Source organism: Crotalus tigris, unplaced genomic scaffold (assembly GCF_016545835.1).
Source record: "Crotalus tigris isolate CLP2741 ecotype Arizona unplaced genomic scaffold, ASM1654583v1 scf7180000024453.458620722:586385, whole genome shotgun sequence".
NCBI lineage: Eukaryota > Metazoa > Chordata > Lepidosauria > Squamata > Viperidae > Crotalus > Crotalus tigris.
In genome coordinates, this window is record NW_024100622.1 from 481,071 (window position 1) to 504,578 (window position 23,508).

Sequence of the window (23,508 nt, forward strand, 5' to 3'; positions counted from 1 at the left end):
TAATTGTTTTGATGATTTCCCTTGGCTTTCCTAGGCGGCTTATCACCTCCTCATTTCTGATCTTGTCAACCCAGCTTATATGTAACAGCCACCTGTAAATCCACATTTCATTTGTTTAACACAAAGGATTAAGGTACTGGTCTGGGTTTGCTGCCGTCAAAAACAGCTATACATATATCCATAGTGTCTTGCCTTTAAATTTTAAGTCATTTCCAGAATAGTTGTGATAGTGTTGTACCATTAGAATCTCACAATACTTTAAGAGTAACAAATCTGTAATGTAAACTTTTTGTATTTTGTATAACAAATTTATAATGTAAATTTGTAATGTAAACAATGCATGCATTCTTGCATTGGCAAGCTGATTAACTTTATATGTTATATGTTCATTCAATAGTAAAGCCATGGGAGATAATACCGGGATTTTCAGTATAACGTATTTCACTTCTGCAGTGTTATATTTTGTTCTTGAGGTGCCTATTATCCTAGGTAACCCTCTTAGAGGAAAAAGTGGTTGGGAGACTAAAACATTAAAATATCAATATTTTTTTGTGTTCGTATTTCTTATCAGAGATTTGTTTCCATCTAGACTTTTGACTGAGATGGCTTGTTCATCCCTACCGGAATAGTAAAGTAAGATTTAAAATTTAAATTTATTATGACTAAAGATCAACCAGAGATGACAAAATAAAATAAACCCTTGATTTAATGGACCTTGGTTTAATGAATATCAGATCTAATATTCCAAATCTGTTCACTTTATATTTTGTATGCCCATAAAATGGCCATTATCATTTTAGTATAAAATCCCATTTGAATTTAACACCATTCCACTTTAACAAATAGTTCCTCCTTATATTATTCCCTTAAATAAAGATTTTCCAATTTATCAACTGCTGATATTGTGAAATCTGTTATTTCATGTTGCAGTGTTGCCAGTAGAGGCAGAGTTGGTATCTGTTCTGCCTCAGATTTGAGCCCAAAACCTCAGCAGATGTCAACTATTGACATATATATACAAATATTTTCAGTAGAGATACTTTTGTACTTTGTGTGTGGTGTATGGAAGGACTAGATAAATTTTGAGCAACTTTTCCAAATAACAGGTGTGCGAAATAATCATAGGAATGTTATGAAAAATACTCTATTCTATACAATTAACAAATCTTCAAGAAAACTTGCCATTTTTGACCACAAGATGGAGAGGTAGCATATTCCAGTAAATATGAATAGCCTCACTGGAAAAAACAAACATTTAATTTGAATTAGAAACAGATTGTATCTTCTCCTGTTTCTAGATAAATTCAATAAACAACTTTCTCATCACAGCCTATTATGCACATTGATATACTCTTATGACTTAATTCATATTTCCCACGTAATTACATATCATGTACAGATTATTGTTTATTTCTTTAAAATATTTCTATCCTCTATAATTCTATCCATATTTAAAAAAAAATTCCCTGCTAAAACAACTATATATACTTTTTGTAAAAAACTACTCGTGTTTATTTGTTAATCTAAACTCATTACTGGTTTATTTAACTGTCATTATACTAGATGTTAAAACAATAGTGATTCCAACATTTCAATTTTGCTTTTATAATAATTATGGGAAAAAACCAATCCCAGAATTTGCTGTTTGGTGGAACACAACCATGAACACCTTTGGGAAATTTGGCTAACATTTATGTATTATATTTATCCTATGTGGACATACCAATAATTTTGTGTGTTCTCCTATTTGCACTTCTCATCAGCCAATAAAATGATTATCTGTGTTTTAGAAAAATAATAATCCAAAGTGAATCATTTCATGATATGTAATAATATTTTAAATCTTTATCACAGTTATATAGCTGCCCACCTCACAAACAAGTGACACTAGGTGGCCTACAACAAAACTAAAACAATAAATAACTAAGACAATTATCATTATTTTTTAAAATTTAACAACTATAAGAACAGAGCTAAAACAAAGAATTATAGATGAAGGGATGTTAATAATTAATGGAGCCACATCACTAGTTTCTCATCCCCCGGGTTCCTCACGCCTACTGGAATAACCAGGTCTTGAGGGATCTTTGGAAGCTCAGAAAAGATGAAGCCATCCTCACCTCAGGGGTGAGAAGAATCCACTATGCAGGCACGTCAGAGATGGCCCATTGCTAGCACCTGTCAGGTGCAACTCCCTAGATGATTCAACCAGTAGCATGCCCACATTGTTGGTTCTGGTGGGAAGAACAGATGAAATCAGGGAAGGTGGTCCCTCAAATAACCTGGTCCTATACCATGTAGGGCTTTAAAGGCAAACACCAACACCTTGAATTGGTTACAGAAAAAACTGGCAGCAGAGGCATAACATGTGTTCTGCCAGAAACACACATAAATGCTCATGACACTGCATTTTGCACCATCTGAATTTTCAAAATATCCTATTAATACTTTCAAAGTTTATTAAAATCTACCATATTTTCTGGTGTATAAGACGACTTTCTAAAGCCTGAAAATCTTTTCAAAAGTCAGGGGTCGTCTTATACGGGTAGCTGTTCTCTGAATTTAAAACCAATCTGCCCCCTAGTGGCCAGCCCTATTTTTTTTACAGAAATAAGCACTAACAGGACAAAGCTTTCTAGCAGCAAAGGAGCTCCTATTGTGCTCATCTATAAACAGAAATTCAATATTGTACTGTATTTTCTGGCGTATAAGATGACTTTCTAAAGCCTGAAAATCTTCTCAAAAGTTGGGGGTCGTCTTATACACCCAGTCGTCTTATACGTCGGAATATACGGTATACCAAAATGTCAGAGGTAAGTTTAAGAAGAAACCAGTGAAACTGGTGGAATTCCATTAGATTATTAGCAAATACCAATATTCTTTTGATGATTCTGTACAGTATTTAAATGAAGCATTTTTAAAAATGCATTAGCATGAATGAAATACCTTTCTTCAAACTGTCAAAGTAGCACTGGCTTTTCCAAGTTTCTCCAGCTGTTTTGAATGTTTTCCCTTTTCTTGCACATTTATCTGAAGCACACCGAATACTTCTCTGGGAAGCAGGAAAGTTGAGGCTTTACCTGTACATGGACCGGAAAACGTGAGGCTACTTCATTCATGCCAATGTGTTTTTGAAACTCCTTTTAAAAACATTTTGCAAGCTCTAATATTTTTTATCAATGTTCTATCAAAGTAGCAGCTGTCGCTCCTCTTTATCGGCCTGCTATCTCGTAGCTCCACAAAACTTAATAAAATATGCATTTCTTATCAAGCAATAAGCTTCCTAGGAGATAGTAGGCATCAAAACGTCACATACTGTACATTCCATTTTTTTCTGCTCTGGAAAACCAATTATTCTGGCTGGCCTTTTCTCAATATATTTCATGTTCTATACTGTGTGACTGAGCCACTGATGTTGGTAAAGCCTCTGAAATATTAGAACTTTCCATTTATATGAAATATAACAAACACAAAACACTGGTATCAAGTCTGAATGCCTAACTCAATGCCATACTGAGAAAAGATGCTAAACTACAATTTATCACAAATCAAGTCTGCAGAGTAGTTCCACATCCATATGCAGCTACAAGTTCCAAATGTTCGTTTTTCTTGTTCAAGTCTTATGTGGAGATTCATGTTAACTTTACTTCAACAAGCCAGCTCTGCCCAGTTTGTATTAGCATTTTAAGCAAGCTATAGTCTTAGACTTAGCTATGGTCCTTCCTGGGGGAGGAACAGAGGAAAGGACACTAATTTGGATTCTAATCTTGCTACTCTAAATTCTGGTTTCTGATGGTATTAAAATAAAGCCATTATTTAATAGTACCTTGTAAGTAAAGGTATTCTTAAACAAATACACTTGTTCCCTGAGGAGAAAAAAACATATTTCCTTGGTTCAGGGATAGGTGTTTAATTTGAGCAGATACATTGCTAATGGTGGACAAGATTTCTTTAGCATTTGGAGTTTACTATTTATAATTTAAATACTGTGTTTTTTTAAAGACTGCTGCTTAATTCATTTTCAGTCAATCAACAGCAGCAGGTTAAGGACACTGTCATAAATGTATTAGATGATCAAATGCAAGGCCTTGTTACAAAGAGTTGAAGCACCAGTTGACATAGGAAAATTGCCCACAACATGCTATTTAGATATCCATTCCACAACAGAAACTCTGATATTGCTGATAGTCTGGGAACAGTTTTCCATCAGTCATTTAAGGGAAAATCAGGCATCCCATTGAAAAAAAATGTTGAAGAAAGAATGAATTTACTAGTTTCCAATCCTCTCGTTCCTTGATATGCCCATAGAAACAGATGAACACTAGGCTGGCATAAAGAATTTACTCCCATAATCGGCAATGGGAGGAAAGAAGAAAAATCTTCCTCATTTCTTGTCTTGGCCAGCAGCTCTCTTCTACTCTGTCCACAGCTGCAGTTTCTATTCCTACCTCTGGATGATCTTTATTTATGTTTTATTTAGGTCATTTATAAGCAACTTGTCATTTTATATATAGCGCATATAGCTCATGCAGCATACAGGATATAATGGTATTTTTAGGACAGGCTAAAACTAATTCCTCTTTCTACATTAATCATCAGATATTCACTTACTCCAAAATCTTACACTCAGGTCAGGACATACTAGGCAAAACTCCAAAAGTCTTCTGCTTTGCTTCCAAGATGCTATGGGACACTGTTTCAGTTCCTTGGCAACAAGCTAAAGTTTTTTTCTTCCTCTTTTTTTGAAATAACTCTGCTGCTAGTTTCAGGCAAGAACAAAAGATGTTATTATGCCCTGAGGCAGCTAAGCCTGTAACTTTGGAGCATCCTGTCTTATATCATGTCCCAAACGTCCCTTTTGCTTTCTCATCATTGTGGACCAACTAAATAGCACCCATACTGTTAAAGCACAGTGCAACCTGAAGTTCATTTAGACTGCTGTAGCATTTTGCATTGATAATGATAAACATTTTTTTATTCTTCCTCTTTCATAAAGCTCTTTGGAGCTAAACTCATCATGGTTGAGGAGCAGAGACTTCATACTGAAAATTACAGTTGTAAATAAATATTGGAACAGCACTTTTGAGACATTCTTCAAATTATGTTTTCATTGACAGCAGGAAAATGGGAGACATGCTGCATACTAATTGGCTACAATGGCAGGGGAAACAACCACAGTCTACTTAAATTAATTTCTAAAATTACTCTAAGCATTTTCCTTTCTATGCAGTTATTTCCTCTGGGATAAACAAACTGAAATATCTCAATATAACTTCTGTTATATTAAATTCATACAAAAACAGTTCATTCCATCTGTAGAAATGTTGTTGGCTTAGAATGATTTTTTTTTTGTGACAAATATATTATCCCAGCTATTTAGCAATCTGTCAATATTGTAGAAGGAGAGACACAGCCTGAGGCCAGAGTCAAGAGAGGAATCAGCCTGAAATTATTAAGTTCCCCCAAGTGGTTCAAGTCCAGCCTCCCTTGAGTTCTTTTAACTTTTACCTAGAACCAATTTAATGCTGACCATTAGTTGACTAGATTCTTGTGTATAGGCATGAGCAATAAATTAGCTTAACTGGAACTGAACTTGTGGTCCTGATTCTTTGCATCTGACATTATTTTATTAAACTGCTAGAGAAGGTTAAGGCTGAAATTCAAAAAATTAAGAGCCTGGAGAACTAAAGCCCCCATTCACCAGATTTGCATTAGATTCTAAAATTTGGAATAGATCATAGATTGGCAGATCTAGGCCTAAATTGTACAAGATAGCTTTCCATGTTCCTTCTAAATATTTAATCATACAAACATGATTGCTTCTATATGGAGGTAATATGAACTGATTGAGGTAATAGACAGTTCATTATTTATAAGGTCACAATTCATACTAAGAGCAGTGTGAATGGGACTATGACAGGGATCTTCAAACTTGGCCTTTTTATGACTTGTGGACTTCAACTGAGGAATTCTGGGAGTTGAAGACCACAAGTCATAAAAGGGCCAAGTTTGAAGACTCCTGGACTATGACATATAGACCAAATATGGGACTATGACACATAGCAAGATGTGGAAGCACAAGGTTACCTATCCTAACATATGCCTCCCTTTCACTAGTCTAACATTTCATCATCAGAACTTTAAAATTAGTAAGAATAATAGGAGATTATATAAAATAGCCTTTCATGATTCAGCTAGGATGATTTTTTTTTTAATCTATGCAGGCCATCACAAGTCTATACATCTCTCTCATTTAGTTGGCATGGTTAGTGCCAACTCTTCAGAATAATGAATTATCTATGCAGGTTTATCTCTAACTGAAGCAAATATAAAGCCATTCTGGAAGAACTGAGATGGAATAGATTTTCAGGAAAGCAGATTTAGTTGGCAACATTTGGGAGAAGTAACTTAGGAAATATTCACATTATCAAAACAGTGATCAATTTCTCCATGGAATTCCTACTAGCTATATCTATGGAAACCGTTTAGCATACAAGGTGGATCAGGTTTAAAAAATAAACTGCTGGTTGAATATATAGTAACCATCTCTGATATTGGTTTTTAAATGAACTGCTTCAGAGGTGAAGATATCACTTGCCTCCAGAAGATGTGGGTGCTCCAACACCAGAGATTTTTAGGAAGAAATTGGACTATCATTTACCTGAAATGATATAGGGTTTCCTGCCTGAACAGAGGGTTAAACTAGAGGTTCTCCAAGGTCCCTTCCCACTCTGTTATTCTGATTTGTTTGCAACTGATTTTTATGTAGTAGCTTTGCTGACTTCCATGTACATTTTTAATCCTTCACTTTTGAACCTGTACAAAAATAAAGTTCAGGCAAATGCCTTTCTCACCTGGTTCAGCCCTGGATCCTTTTCAAAGCAGGACAATTTTAAAAAGCAACTATATTGCATTATTAATTTTGTTTAGCTAAAATAATGCATTCAAAAATCAGCTTGTGAGAACAGTTAAGAACCTACTTATTGGGATTAAGATGTTTTAAAATAAAATTGTTCGAGATTTCTTACTTGATGAAGGCCTCCCTCCCTCTCCTTCCTTCCTTCCCTTCCTTCCTTCCTTCCTTCCTCCCTTCCCTTCCCTTCCCTTCCCTTCCCTCCCTCCTTTCATAAGTTGATGAGATTTGTTTCTTATTTTATAGTAACAATTTCATTAGAGAGAATAATGGCCAAAGGCAGTGAATTTCATGATAAAATGGAAATTTGAACCTGGATATTAAAAGCAAAATATTGAAACAATTTGGGGTTGTTTTATTTCGGGTATGACCTGAAATACAGTTCTTTGATGGGCAGAAGTGTTTAGTGTGAAGTATGTGCATCAGCAAGAAATAGGAAGGAAATCTGTAGTGATGTCTGACAGGAGACAGGGAGAAGCAGCTGAGCCAGAAATGCATTGGGAGACTCCTGCAATGAGGTTCACAAGCCAATCCTTTGGTGGTAGGAGTTGAGGGGAGGGAGAGGATGGAAGATTGGGAAGGAGGGCCAGTGAGATACGCCATGATGGGATATCAGTAACAGCCAAGGGGAAGCAGTGGGGGTGGGTGGAAGAAAGGTTATTGGAAATGAAGTTTCATTGGACACTTAAGAAGATGGGAGGGTGGGACATAAAAACATCTGCATTTCTATAACATGAAGGTTTGTCTCAGGTTTGAAACAAAAGTTTTGTTCATCCTGTTTGTAAGCATAGTGAAGCACTCTATAGTGAGTTAGTCATTTCAACTGAGAAAGGAAGGGAAGCTGCAACTGGAGATATGACTATACCTTCTCTTGATTCTGCTTCAAAATATTGTTGTATGTAGCTTCAAATGCCTTCTCAGACTGGCTGCACCTCTTCTAGCTATCTGCTTCTCTGGTCTTGCTATTTGCACTTTGCTAAAAAAAAAAAAAAACCCATCCATTTCCAAACATTTTCTTGAGTGCAACCAGTAAGGCTCAATTCTAAAATAATTCTAAAATAATATTAATTTCATTTCATTTATACTATAAACATAATTAAAATGACTTAATATGCTTATTTTCTGATATTCTCAGGTATTCACTTTAATTTCTGTCGCACAATAGTTACAACCATAATTCCTGCATCTGCATTCAATGAAAATATTGAAGTGGTGAATAGTTTTTGCCTTTTACAGAATCAACTTTCTACTAAAAAAGGACAAGTAATTAAAAATATAGTTCAGACCAGTGGTCCCCAATCTTTCTGGAACCAGGGAATGGTTTCCTGGAATGGGGGTGGTGGTGGTTTTGCACATACCCTAGATCCCACGCATGCACAGATGAAGCTTCACTCGCTCACCTGTCATTTGCATGGCACCTAACAGACCACAGACCAATACTGGTCCATGGCCCAGGGGTTGGGAACCCAGGGTTCAGAGTAGCACTTGGTACAGCAGCCACAAAGACCTTAGAAAAGGTATTCAAGTGCTGGGATGTGTTTAGATCAGACCTGTATAATTTGTAGAGGGGAAAGGGTCACACTGAACAATTAAAAATCATTGTGGGCTGCAAAACAATACTTGACATGTTAATTAGATCCCCCCTTCTGATTGACTTGATAGCATTTAATCTATCAGCTTCTGTCATATTCAACTTTTTATTTGATAATATCTTTGGAGATACCTGGGGCACCCAAGGCTTTTCGGTGTCACATATGATTTGAGAGCCTCAGACCTTCCACCTCTGCCTAGCAGTAGAAAAAAAATATTTCTAATGACAATCAATACATTGATAGTGCAATATTACTTTAGATAATAAGATAATAGATAGATAACAATTCGTTATTGGCAAGTTTAACTCATCTGTTAAAGCAAATGCACAAAGTCACACCTATATTTGCCATAGTTCTTATAAATAGTTATTTATCATTCTGAATATAGCTCAGCCTTCTGATCATATATCTAAGTTCTCTGATACACAGATTGAGAAATGAATATGGTGTAACAAACTCAGTGTTTGTTTCCTGTTCTCTAGAACTCATTATCAAGTATCAGTTAGACATAAGTAGCCCATAGTTTAAGAAATATTAATACAGTAGTCACAACAGTAGCACTACATTTTCCATCAAGGTGCAAAAACTGAGCTCCAGAATGAGCTTTGATATATTCTCCAGAGCAATCTGGAAAAATTGCTACTAGGTTTCAATATGAATGTAATGAAAATAAATGAACAATAGAATAATCAGTTTATCTTAAATAAGTTGACTTATATTTAAATTATGCTCAATGAAATGTAGTATTTATCCTGGCCTTAGACATATTGTCTAATCTTGCCCATTCTAAGAAGTGTAGCATTTGGATTGACATTCAGAAGCCAGATTTATGAGTGCCCCTCTGCTTTATAAGTTGCATTTTTAACAATGGAAAGCCATTAGTCCCCAAGACCCAAAGTTGCATTTTCATACTTCTGACATCAAGATGTAGTACAGGAAGCATGGGAAAATGAGGATAGATTTAGCATAGTAATGATGACAAAATGAAAATGGTTATTTGGTTTTCTATATCTTTAAACTCATTTCTATGGTATGGGAAAAGTTAAACTTGAACCTTCATGATTTCATAAATGTGTCCATGTATTTTCTTGGTGGCAATATTTTGCCATTGCTTTCTTCTAGGATATTTCATGGAGGCCCTACCCAAGAACTAACAAGCTTCTCATATGAGTCAGATAAGTTAAGATTAAACAAAGCACTGTTTTCATCATCCCAACTTGACGTCTCCCAAATTTCTTTTAGCTTTCCTAGATTTCAGTTTTTCTCCTAGATTTTTAGTGAATTTCTGTAAGTTTATGTGGTGCATTAAAATGAGTGGCTTCTTCCAATCTATTGAGCAATGTTCTCCAGTACGTGAAATTTCTATTGCAAAATTCTTCCTCTTCTTTTTCCCCAAGTTCTAACTTTAATCCATAAACATTTTTTGCTCTTTTGGCAACAGCTTTTGTAAACCTTTCTTTGTCGTGCTAATATAAAAAGGTAGCATACACTGCCAGATTATTTATACAGAAGCATAGATCAATTGTACTTTCTGATATTCCAAAAATAAGGCAGTAAAAGACACATGGAAGTTTCAAATCATATAAAAAACTCTTCCTCATCTTTCTCATTCCCATCACTTGCTCCTGATGTGCTCAGCTGAAAATGATTAAATCCTGATCTTTTATTCAGTTCAGCAATATGTAAAGACAATAGAGAGTTCCTGTCCTCAGAACCCAAACCTGTTTCCATAAATGAACTGCTTGGTGCCTGGGACTGAAGAAGTTCTTTTTGTAAGTCCTTTGAAAATCTGTTTAGGGGAGAGTTGTTAGCACATGTGAAAGGTACTACTCTCTTGCCTGTGTCAACATTAGTCTCTTCCTCCTCCTCTGCTTTGTTCTGGGATAGCCACAGCTCATGGCTGGAATGTCTCAATTTAGTGCCCAGGTTCATTGGGGAAGGGCCTAGATCTTGCAAAGAAGAATGTACTATATTATACAAACTGGAGGAAGAATTAAAGCTGCTTTGTGAAGGACTGAAAAGACTTGTAGGAGTTTGCACCATCCTCCTTGCAGATTTGTTTTTATTTTTCATGGCTCGAAGAGTCCGGTTTTTCTGCTGAACAGCAGTTCTGGGAGTCATTACACTGGAACATAAATCACAGCGGTAACGGAGAGACACTTTCTCATCAGTGCTGTTGCGCAAATTGGGAGGTAGAGACTGAGTTCCATTGTGCTCTGAGCCTGTGCTTTGAACCTGTAGACAAAAACATAAATTAACTGCACCTTGACAATAGTAATAAAGTCAGATCTACACCTGATCCTATAAAACCATCAACCACAAATCAATAATTAAAAAGTTCTACTAAGGACATAGGTAAGGAAAACACATTCCTAGCTTTGAATGGAATTGGGCAGAGGAAGTGGGACAGCAGTGGGAATAATTAAGCAAACACTGGAAAGATGTAACATCCCTTATACCAAATCAAAGGATAAATTGTTACCCTAATGTTCTATTGACCAATTCTATTTTTATTGGTCTACTTGTTTATAATGCTAATGATAATTTTTTTACAAGGCCTGTAATTCCAGGCATTCACTTTACATGTCATTGGATTAACCATAAGCCTGCTGAAGTCCAGATGTTTTTTGAAGGATTTTGTCTGTCTTTTAATAACTGCAAAATAAGACAGAATTTTAAAAGATTTAATTCATATATAATTTCAAAGAACATTAATATTTTGTGATTGCAAATCAGCTGCAACCTTCAGAAAGTTTGGCTTTGAATGCTTTCCAAACTCATAACCACATGCAATTTAAATGGACACACCATCTGTAAGTCTTCAGAGGAATCACACCAGGTTTTCTGGAAGACATTCTTGCTTCAACACTTCAAATATGATTAATCAATCAATAATCAATCAATGGGACAAAGTGGTTTCTTATTCCAATGAATGCCTCTACAATTACTTTGTACAGCCATACCAAATATCAAATAAAATATATCTGAAGAATAATCTTATATGTGAAAATAGCAGTATCAGCTATTGCATAGTGTCCATGCTAAGGACAATACAAAAGTTCTACCATCATGTCTTTTGGTATCTATTGCAGTGACAACAAGTACCTGCAGCAGGATCTTATTTCCTTCATAGTCTTCCGTTTGCCACCTAGTATTGCTTATTGGGACACAGGGATTGGGCAAAAGTGGAACCAGCTGTCCAATTTCATGCACTTTGAACTGTAATACTGAAGATTCCTTCAGGTCAACACTCATCCCCAAAGGCAGCTGCTTCAAGCAGAGCTGAACCACGAGGCTCTGTGTTGTGTACAGTAGGAAAGCACAGAAGCTGCTTTTTTGGACAGATGCTTCTTTCTGCAGGATTGTCTCATAAAGTCTTACTGCATCCTCATAATTATCAAAGCTACAATAGAGAGTGACACGCAGGATTTCCATGCCATAGTGAACTTGTCTCAGGCCCCATACCGGCATATGCTCATCCAGTCCATAGAAGTCCTGATGATCAAGAGCATGGAGGGATAGCTTCCTGCTGGGATACTCAATGTGGATAGGTTGCCAAGGTGGATGTTGAAAGAAGTCATGTACCTGGAAAAACCGTTCTTCTCCAAAGTCCTCATGCAAAAAAAGGAGAACAGAAGTACTAGGAAACCTGGAACTCTTTTGGCGATATGTCTCATAATACTTAATGGGAGAAGGGCATTCTGAGACAAGAAAGAGGCGAACATCCAGGCAGATCCATTCTTGAAGTTGATCAAGAACTTGTTGCAAGTGTATTGCATGTCCAGTGTTGGCAAGCAGGTGCACAGTCATCCTCATGGAATCTCCTCTCATATCCATTGCACTGTGACCTTCAGATACAAGTAGTAACATAATCAGTGCTTTATCGATTATAAGATCGTACTTGTACAACAGCCATGTTAAAAAGAATAAAACCCACTCTTCCCAGCTAATTCTCATTTAAGCAATTCTCTAAGCTTTACAAATGTCTGTACAATGCAGACCCACGATTTCATCTTGATTTATTATTCGTATATTAGATCTGAAGTTCAAGTAGTGGAAAGAGGGAAAATACAGTAAAGTCTCTTATCCTTTAAATCAAGCAAGAGCTCAATATACTATACAATTTCATGCTTTCAAATGCCCTGCATCCTTCTTCAAATTCTTTCAGGTTGTGCATTTACATCTGGAAAAATGTTGGGGTAAATTATCAGAATTTTAGGGAGGGTAAAAAAGATATCTCTGCCTATATTATATAAATAATCAAGTGAAATCTTGTCGTTTCAGAAAAGTAATTGACTTGCCTGGATCCTGCCATCATCTTATGTAAATACAAGATGACGTTTGCATTTTAAAGGTTCAGATTTTTTCCTCCATCTGTGTGTGCATGACCATTTTATAAAGGCAGCAATTTTCCTGTGACAACACCCTTCCTGGGCTTGTGCTGATAAACCATTCCTTTAATAAAAGAAAGGAAATTGGACAATTGCAGAGAGTCAAAGTGAATACCAAAGATAACAGGAAGAATGTCAGTCAGGAAAGACAAGACGTGAAGGAAACAGATTCTAAATGCCAGTTTGATAACTGCTGCTCCTTACAATGCCAGTTGGCTCTGTTCCAGTTATTCCAGAGGCTTATTTTCTCACACTAAAGAGTTGAACGTATCTGGCTTCTGAAGAAGTTTGTGACCTAGTTACCAGCTCATGGATTTGGGATCAACCTTGAAAATGCCAAACACTCTGATATGATATTTCAGAACAGATAGCTGCTTTTGAGCAGCTGAAACAAAACTACCTATGGACTAGGTAGTTCCAAATCATGGGAAGTAGTCATCAACCATATGAGCAAGTATTTAAATAATACAGAATAACACAATTCATGGGGATCTTGGATGTCTATGGAGATTCTCAGTCATCCAATTCATGATTGTCCCCAAGATGCTTTTCAAAAGACCTTGGAGGTCTTCCAGTCCAATCCCCTGCTCAAGCAGGAAACTCTATACCATTTCAGACAAATGGTTTCCCAATCTCTTCTTTAAAATCTCCAGTGTTGGAGCACCCACAACTTCTGGACAAAAACACACTGATCATAGCTTGTCCACAGTAAAGTTTAAATAAGAGCTCAATTTCCATAACATTAATACTGTTTTAATAGTATTAATGTTAATACCTACCAGTAATAGTCATCTCTCATTCAGAATTTCTCCTCTATTCTTTTCCTAAACTATAGTTTCCTTGCTAAACTATAGTTTCAGAAGTCATATCACAAAGTCATTTGCAAAGTCATTTTTTCTGTTCTTAAATAATCAAATGCTTTCCTTGCATTGTATTATTAGAATCACTTGGAAAAAATAAACATGACACATGGATAGCAAATCCAGTTTGATTTTAAAGGACCATATCTGGCTTTTAAAATGAAAAATTCCTGGATATTACAGCAAACATGAATGAAGATGTAAATCAAATAATATATGCACATGATCCAGGACTGTATTTTAGTTAAATTATCTATAATTGATCCTTATCCAAGATGGGATAATCTAAAGGATTTTTTTAATGATATCACCCAATTCTAGAGTCATATAGCTTAATAGGTTTTTATAATCACCAAGAAATCTCAGTGGCACATAAAATCAGTGGTTTAAGTATCTGTTAAACCAACAATGGGTAATCCATAGAGGTTCTACGTTATGATTGTTGGAGCTTAAGCAAACAGTGGACAAGTTTTGTTTCTGTCTTTTTCTATCTCGTTTCCATTATGCTGCAGGGTAAGTAAGTTGGTCTTGTCAGAGGTAGAAACTGTTTCCTTCTAGAGGACTTTAAAAATTTAGCTGAGGACAATACTCTGTGTTAAGTTAATGAATTAAAAATAATAATAGATAAGAAATTTGGGTTCTCTCAAACATTCTGCATGTCCTGCAGTAATTTCGAAATGACTTTTCTCTCAAAAAATTATATTCTCCACTTGTAAATTAAATAGAGCAAAAGGGATTATTTCAATATCCCTCTTCTCAAAATTAGAATTGTAATTTTATATGTTGTATTTTGTTTTACTATAACAAGAATCATCAGTGGCATAGACCCAATCTTCCAAATTTTTTAGAAGCAAGTAAATTATATTATTGTATCAAATTCTCTTTCTAAGCTGCAAAGGACATACAAAGAGTTGTTTTGCTCATAATTCTGCTTTGATAATGTATTTTACTATGTATTTTCCAGACCAGTCTGGAGAGCTTTGAAACAGAAAGAGAAATCATGCTATATAACAATTATTTTATTACCCTTAATTATCACCTGCTTTCTGTTTTCCTGAATAGCTTTCTCATGTGGGTGTATGCTAATGCTCTATCTAACTGAAAACTCTAATTTTCCCATGAATATATATTGCATGGAGTTTCCTTTATTTTACTAGCAATTATTCAGGTGGATTCATTAATGTTATGTCCAAATTTAATTCTCCTAATGTCTTCATGCTTCGTATAACAAAAAACAAAAACAAAAACCCACATCCCTATTTGGCTGAGAATGATGAAAATAGTAGTTTACTTTTTTTTTTTTTTTAAAGAGAAGAATATCCTAGGTGGGGAGAAGCTGCTGTGGCTTTTAGTGAAGTGTATTTTTTCACTTGTCACAATTTCTATTGCCAGGCAGTTCTTAAAAGCGTTAAATATGCTTTGTGTGTTTTTTCAATATTCAATTTTATTTAGAGGAAAGTACATACATAAAACAGTACAAGTTACTTTGATTTCTCACATTATTTACACATGTTATCTTTGCTATCAGATTACTTAGCTAGTTGCTTCAAAAAATATCTTGTTCAAAGAACTGCAGTACTTGCAGACTATTAGATAATTAAGAAGTGAAATACAAGACACCAAAAGGAATACCTTTTTTTAAAATTAAATTTTAAAATATTTTAAAAAGAATTATTGTACCTTTTGAACAGTACTATTTAAGTTCAATCTTTTATTCATGCTCTTATTTATGGTCTTATTTGTGCAGAAACTGAAAAAGCTGGAATATTCTCTTCCCTTTTACTCATCATACATCACATTGCTGCAATCTATAGTTTATGCAAAATAATTTAATTGGATATTTTGAAAACTTGCATTTCAAAGTAGAATTAAATGTTTCATTAACATTCATATTAGTTCAAATCCTATAACGACTTTAGCAGTCAATAGTCTAAGAAGAGCTGTGCACAGTACCAGCTCCATATTGGTACTCCAGCAGTCAGAGAATTGCTAAAATCACAGCTGTACCAATATACAGCTTTTGTATTTTAAAGTCAATCAGGAAATGGTGAAAAAAAAAACCAGGATTAGATTTCCCAAATATTTTTTTTAAGGATGTAATCTCTATAGTTTTGTTTTCAAAGTATTCTTTATGCCCCAGAACTTACTTTCTCAGAGGTTTTACCAGTGTATAAGGAGCCAAAATGGAAAAGGCCAGCGCATAGCACAATTTAATATGTGGCTAAAGGAGTGGTGTAAAAGGAAAGGCTTTGGATATATTAGTCACGATGTCTGCAGCTGGTCCAATGAAAAGATGTACAAAAGAGATGATTTGCATCCATCAAAGAAAGGGACTGAGTTACTTGGCTATAAATTCACAGATTTTCTGGAGGAATATTTAAACTAAACAGTAGGGACAGTGAGTTAATTGATACAGAACATCCCTGTCCCCAACAATCTAAAAATTATAGGGCTATCAGTGCATGTAACATAGATGTGTGTGTGGACAAGAATACCAACCTTGCTGTCAAGCAAAATCAAGCTTCTAATAGTGAGTGTAACACAAAGTGCACTAACCAAATAGGTGGTAAGACAATAGGGGAACTCAGGCACCACACAGGTTATGTAGAAAGTAAACACAGGGCCAGTCATAAAGGACTCAAATGTCTATACACCAATGCACAGAGTATGAACAGCAAACAGGGTGAACTAGAAATTCAGGTTAATGAAGGCAGATATGATATTGTTGCCATTACGGAAACATGGTGGGATGAAACCCACACATGGAACACACAGCTAGAGGGATTTAAATTATTTACAAGAAACAGACCAAATAAAAGAGGAGGTGGAGTTGCTCTCTATATAAGAAATAACTACATCTCTACAGAAATAGAGCACAACAATGATAAAAACTGTCTTGAATGCATTTGGGTCAATGTAAAAGGGGGAAAAAATGACATTGCCATGGGTGTATACTACAGGCCACCCAACCAAACAGAGGAAATAGATGAACTTTTTGCTAGTCAGCTAACTATGTAGGAAGCACATCACAATAGTAATGGGGGACTTTAACTATCCTGACATCAATTGGGAGACAAACTCTGTACCAAGTGGAAGATCAAACAGGTTCCTGGCAAACCTAGCAGACAACTTTGTCTCCCAAAAAGTAGAGAAGGGAACTAGGAGATTAGCCATTTTGGATCTAATTCTCACTAACAGAGATGAAATGATAGAAGGTATTGAAGCCATAGGAACCCTAGGAGGAAGTTATCATGCAATATTGGAATTCAACATTATGGAAGCACAAGCAATAGAACACAGTCAAACTAGAGTCTTGGACTTCAAGAGAGCTAATTTCAATAAACTTAGAGAGGGCTTGGGAAGGATTCCATGGATGAGAATCCTCAAGGGGAAAACAACTCAAGAAGCTTGGGGAATTTTGAAAAATGAGATAATAAAAGCCCAGTCTAGCACAATACCAACAAAGAGGAAAAATAACAGCTCTCAAAAGAAACCAGCATGGTTGCATAAAGAACTCTCTGACAAATTGAAAGATAAAAAGGACAAGTATAGAAAGTAGAAAGAGGGGCACATAACTAAGTCAGAATATCAGCAAATAGCCTGAGCTTCCAAAGATGAAGTGAGAAAAGCCAAGGCTCAAAATGAACTAAGGCTTGCGACCAAAGTCAAAAAATAACAACAAAAAAAGCTTCTTTCAACATGTAAAGAACAACAAAAAAGTGAAGGAAACAATTGGTCCATTAGTGGGTGAAAATGGCAAGAAGGTGACAAGCAACAGGGAGAAAGCAGAACTATTTAACTCATTTTTTTGCATCTGTCTTTACACAAAGGGAAAAAATAGACCAGCCTACCAAAAATAGTGCCATAAAAAACAGAATAGAAACACAAGTTAAGATAGACAAGAAAATGGCAAGTGAGCACCTGTCCAGCCTAGACAAGTTCAAATCACCAGGACCAGATGGATTACACCCCAGAGTTCTCAAGGAACTGGCAGATGTGATATCGGAGCCACTGAACTATATTTTTCAAAGATCCTGGAGCACAGGAGAACTACCAAAGGACTGGAAAAGAGCTGATGTAGTTTCCATCTACAAAAAAGAAGAAAAAATGGACCCAGGAAATTACAGACCTATCAGCCTGACCTCAATACCTGGGAAGATCCTGGAAAAGATAATCAAACAACGAATCAGCGAACACCTAGAGGCAAACAAAGTCATTACTAAAAGCCAACATGGGTTTGTCAAAAATAGATCATACCAGACAAATCTTATTGCATTCTTTGATCAAGTGACAAAATTAGTGGATCAGAGGAATGCTGTGGACATAATTTACTTGCACTTAGTAAGGCATTGGATAAGGTAGACCACAACCTACTACTTGATAAGATAGAAAAATGTGGGGTAAACAGCACCACCACCAGATGGATCCGTAGCTGGCTGACCGGCCGTATTCAGCGTGTGCTTCTCAATGGAACTGCATCTACATGGAGGGAAGTGTGTAGTGTGGTGCCTGTTCTGGACCCAGTGCTCTCTTCTCGACCCAGTGCTCTTCAACATCTTTATCAACGATTTGGATGAGGGGATATATGGGGAACTCATCAAATTTGCAGACGACACCAAGCTGGCAGGAATAGCCTACACTACAGAAGATAGGCTTAAGATACAGAAGGATCTGGACAGACTTGAACCCTGGGCGCTATCTAACAAAATAAAATTCAATGGTGAAAAATGTAAGGTTCTACATTTAGGCAAGAAAAAACAAATGCACAGATATAGTATAGGGGGTACCTTGCTCAATAGTAATAACTGTGAGAGGGACCTCGGAGTCCTAGTGGACAATCACCTAAATATGAGCCAACAGTGTGCTGCAGCTGCCAAAAAAGCCAACACAGTGCTAGGCTGCATTAACAGAGGGATAGAATCAAGATCACGTGAAGTGTTAATACCACTTTACAATGCCTTGGTAAGGCCACACTTGGAATACTGCATCCAGTTTTGTCACCATGATGTAAAAAAGATGTTGAGACTCTAGAAAGAGTACAGAGAAGAGCAACAAAGATGATTAGGGGACTGGAGGCTACAGCATATAAGGAACGGCTGCTGGAATAGTTTAATGAAGAGAAGGACGAGGGGGGACATGATAGCAGTATTCCAATACCCCAGGGCTGCCACAAAGAAGAGCGTGTCAAGCTATTTTCCAAGGCACCTGAAGGCAGGACAAGAAGCAACGGATGGAAACTAATCAAGGAGAGAAGCAACCTAGAATTAAGGAGAAACTTTCTGACAGTTAGAACAATTAACCAGTGGAACAACCTGCCTCCAGAAGCGGTGAATACTCCAACACTGGAAGTTTTTAAGAAGAGACTGGACAGCCATTTGTCCGAAATGGTATAGAGTTTCCTGCCTGAGCAGGGAGTTGGACTAGATGACCTCCAAGGTCCCTTCCAACTTTATTACTACTACTACTAATACTACTACCGTTAAGTATCAACACATTTGAACTTTGTTATTGCAGACGACTTTTAAAGATATCACAGAAAGCAATGAAAACCACCAAATAGAACAAACAATGCAGAACTTTCAGCTGAGGCACAAATAACTGGACTCAAAATATCATATTTTAGTACATTATTTGAAGACTCTTGAGGGGTCTATAATGTTGGAAAAGAGGAAAAGGAAAGAGAAAAAGGAAAGGAAAAAGAAGGATCAATCAATCAAAATGGAAGGAACCTTAGAGGTCTTCTAATCCAACCCCCTGCTCATGCAGGAGACCCTATACCATTTCAGACAAGTGGCTGTCCAATCTTAAACCTCCAGTAATGAAGCACCTACAACTTCTGAAAACAGGAAGCTTCTCCTTAATTCCAGGTTGCTTCTCTCCTTGATTAGTTTCCATCTATTGTTTCTTGTCTAGCCTTCTGGTGCTTTGGAAAATAAATTGACCCTCCTCTTCTTTGTGGCAGCCCCTCAAATCCTGGAATACGGCTATCATGTCCCCTCTAGTCCTTCTTTTCTCTAGAGAGGTCGTACCCAATTCCTGCAACCTTTCTTCGTGTTTTTGTCTCCAGTTCTTTAATCATCTTAGAATGGACTCTATTAGAACAGCAATGAATGCTGTTGAGGAAACTAATCCTAGACAGGATCTATGTCTATGGTTATTAAAAAGTGTCACAATCTAATGACTCTTAATCCAGTTTCAATTTGAGCATATTCACTGAAGAAGCTCATGGGAAGCACTCTATTAATTCACTGCCACAGTTGCTCTTTAGTAGTTTTCCTAAATTTCAGTTGGCCTCTGCCTTCTCATATGTTAAGACTATTCTTCTATGATCTGAAACTGAGCAAGCAAGAATATGTATTGATCTGTCTTTATATGATTTCTTTTTAAATCTTTAAACAGTCATTTTTTCCTCAAAGTTAAAACATTTACCGCAATCTCTCCACATAATATTTAGCCCCCAGATCATCTTCACTGTTCTTTTCTGCATTTGTTTTTTTAACATATCATATCCAGATTGGAGTTTGTATGATCAATGCAAAATAGAGTAGAACTATTTATACAGCAGTACAAAATTGTATTATTAATTTTACACACGGTCCCCAACCCTCCATATTGTTTAATTTTTTATTTCTATTTTCTCACTCAATTTTGTATCTGAAGATTTGATAAGCATTTACTCATCTAAGTCATTAATAAAAATCTTCAAGTGTAAAGGACTCAAATTTGGCAAAGATCAAATTGTTACTCCCAGTTTGATGAAGAGCTATTAATGCATTTTGGTTATTATTATAGTTTGTTGCAGTCAACCAAATGTTTAAACTGTCTCTGGCACTTTTATTCACCTATGGAGTCCTTCCGGAGGACCTGGAAGAGGCAGATATTGTTGTCTATTGGTGCTAAAGGTATTGCCGTAGGATGTAAGCTATTCCAAGTAAAGCTGCCTTTTGCAGTTGGCTGATGGTGATTTTGTTAATGCCAGTGTGTAAAAGTGGTGTTCCAGAAGTTTTGGGACTGCACCGAAGACACTTATTATTGGTACTATTTTACTTTCTCTTGCCAGTCATTCTAATTCTATTTGCAGGTTTTTGAATTTTAACTGCTTTATTAGCTAAGAAGATAATTGTAATCATTATATGCAGAATATCCAAATTCAATGGAATCAGAAACATTTCTACTAAACAACAATAGAGAAGCTCCAGTGAACCAGTCAACAACTGACAACAAATGCAGTTCTGGATGCAACTATGGGACAATCCAAAGAGATACAACAAGAACGCAGTTTGGATAAAAATAGTGGATAAAAATTAAAAAAGTGAAATGAAATAATGTGTAATAACCAAATGAAATGGAGAAAAAGGCAAATATGAAGAATTGATCAGCACCAGGTGAAGATAAACTACATGTTTTTTTGGCTGAAACATCTGACTGTCTAATCCATTGTTGCCAAGCAGTTTAACAACATACTACCAAGAGGTGAAATTGGAAGATTGGTTAACATCTGGTAAAACCTACACGATAATGAAAGTTCCAGCAAAAGGGGTAGCAAAGGCAATTAGATACCAATTATCTGTTTACCTACAACTTTCAAATTGCTAATTAGTGTGTAGCTGATACAGTTCAACATCTAGCTGAAAACAAGTCATTTGTACCAACACAGCAGAGAAACAAATGATCAACTCCTAACTGACAAAATGATTTTGGAAAACTGCAAGGAAGACCATCTTGAATATAGTTTGGATTGATTACAAGAAACATTCAATTTGCTGATACACGATTGGAAATCAAATGCCTAGAAACCTGACATTTAATAGGCAGGAAGTAGACTATCATTCATAGTGCAAAACAGCACAATCTTGAAAGCACAATCTTACAGATATATATTCTGAAAGTCCATTGTATTTAATGAGTTATGCTTTCAGCTAAATGTGATAAGAACACAACTACATGAAACAATACATGTTTCTCTAACTTGGGCCAAGGATTAATTTACATTTTTTGAGAATTTCTTTGACTGTAAGCTAACAGTACTACATTTCAATTTAATTGTTTTTCACTAACTAGTTCACTGTCTCTTCACCTCCCCTTATTTCCACAGGTGCTCTTTCACATAATCATTCTTAATAAATTGTGAACATGGAAACAAACCAAAACAGAGTTAAATGGATGGCATTTCTCTAATACCATTAGATAAAATACAGGTAATCCTCAATTTAGCCCAAAATTTCTGTTGCTAAGGAAGACAGTTGAGTTGCACCCTATTTTATGACCTTTTTTCACAATTGTTAAATGAATTACTCCAGTTGTTAGGTGAATCATACAGTTGTTAAGCGAATCTGGCTTTTTCCATTGACTTGGCTTGTCAGAAGCCATCTGGGAAGATTACAAATGGTGATCACGACCCCAGAACAGTGCAACTGTCATAAATACATGCCATTTGCCAAGTGCCTGAATTTTGATCATGTGACCATGGAAATGCTGCAACAGTCGTAACTGTGAAAACCCATCATAAATTGCTTTTTTTTCAGTGCCATTGTAACTTCAGTCAATGGTTGCAAATTGAGCACTACCTGTAAGCACAAACATAGTATCCCCTTCATGGTTTGGTTTTTTTTTTTAGCAAAAAAGCTGGCTAGCAATTATAACAGGTTCCTTACATTAACTTTTGCATGTTTCTCATTCTGTATTTCTTTTAAGCCATCCAGACTTGTCAGGAGTCAAATGGCCTCTAAACTGTCAAATTATTACTGAAATTATCTCAAATGCAAACCTTGATTGGTTTTCTCTCCAGCAAATTGATTTTCCACATCTATAAATTGGAAAAGAAAAAAAAGAAATATGTATAAATTGATGAAAAGAAAACAGATATACGTAAATAGTTTCTCCAGGAGAGGATGATAGCTTAGACAAGCCTTTCATCTGCTCATACAATATTTCTTTACAACTAGACAGACTGATAACTGTAGTCTAAAGCACTGTCCTTACTGCTTTTCAACTTCATTTAAAACTTATTGATTACTTTATGTTACTCTTCTTCAGCCTGGTATTCTGTAAGAACGTTGGACTCCAACTTTTATCACACCAAACCAAAAGAGCTGTCGGATGCGGCTCACTGGGAATTATGGGCTTTTGTAACCCAAGGCATCGGGAAGGCCGCATTTCGGAGAAAAGCTGACTTTCGTAACTGAAAAGTTATTGAAAGTTGTTGGGCCGGAGGGTGGGAAAATTGGGAAAACAAAGGAAGCGGCTGCCAGCCTAACGCCACTCGCGGACACCTCGTCTCGTCGGTCCTGCTCCGGCCGGTTCTGCCCAGCTAAGGGCAGCGTTACAAAGCGGACGGCGACGGGGAGAATTAAAAAAAAAAAAGCGGCGCTGTTGGTGCTGCCTAGACTACCAAACAACAAGATGCCCCCGCGAATACCGTCCTACCTTCGCCAGCAGCCCCTCGCTCGCTCCACGCAACCTCTACGGGGAAAGCATCTCGGAGCCTCTTTTGAGGCTCGCTCGACCCCTCAGCCAACAAGTGAAGGGAGACGCTGCCCTCGCGCGCCCATCCGCTCTGCCGGCCCGCCTCTTCTGGGCGTCACGCAGGGGTGGTCCACGCTGGAGCCTTTTTCCCGCGAGGCTGCTTGTCAAGGTAACGTCCGAGAGGGGCAAAGGGAAGGCCGGGTGCTGGGCACGGAAAGCGCCGGGACAGACTCAGGGCTTTGGCATCTCGAGGGGAAGTTGGGAGAGGGCAGTTGCCCGGCGCTTGG

General features: G+C 36.7%; 1 protein-coding gene across 3 annotated transcripts; it reads right to left on the reverse strand.

The window, feature by feature from the left end:
• On the reverse strand, positions 1-23,508 carry FAM124B (family with sequence similarity 124 member B). 3 transcript variants are annotated; one of them, XR_005555332.1, is made up of 9 exons: positions 23,183-23,508; positions 22,524-22,562; positions 12,807-12,960; positions 11,611-12,353; positions 9,560-10,740; positions 8,637-8,700; positions 7,779-7,889; positions 2,947-3,080; positions 1-2,234 (listed from the first exon to the last, which is right to left on the reverse strand). XR_005555332.1 is itself a non-coding variant. In XM_039332182.1 (5 exons), exons 4-5 carry the CDS (start codon positions 12,340-12,342, stop codon positions 10,084-10,086), a joined length of 1,389 nt encoding a protein of 462 aa, XP_039188116.1. In that variant the 5' UTR covers positions 12,343-12,353; positions 12,807-12,960; positions 22,524-22,562; positions 23,183-23,508; the 3' UTR covers positions 9,199-10,083. The 3 variants fall into 3 exon arrangements, 2 of the variants coding, with proteins under 2 accessions (XP_039188116.1, XP_039188117.1); XM_039332182.1 differs by lacking the exons at positions 1-2,234; positions 2,947-3,080; positions 7,779-7,889; positions 8,637-8,700 and having other exon boundaries at positions 9,199-10,740; XM_039332183.1 differs by lacking the exons at positions 1-2,234; positions 2,947-3,080; positions 7,779-7,889; positions 8,637-8,700; positions 12,807-12,960 and having other exon boundaries at positions 9,199-10,740; positions 23,183-23,507.

What these genes read in the sequence shown, in the direction of transcription:
- FAM124B (XM_039332182.1), bottom strand. Translation starts at nt 12,342, where the DNA reads ATGGATATGAGAGGAGATTCCATGAGGATGACTGTGCACCTGCTTGCC. An exon ending in GAAATAAGATCCTGCTGCAG is followed by an intron (nt 10,741 to 11,610) that starts GTACTTGTTGTC and finishes TTTTGTCTACAG; the next exon opens with GTTCAAAGCACAGGCTCAGA.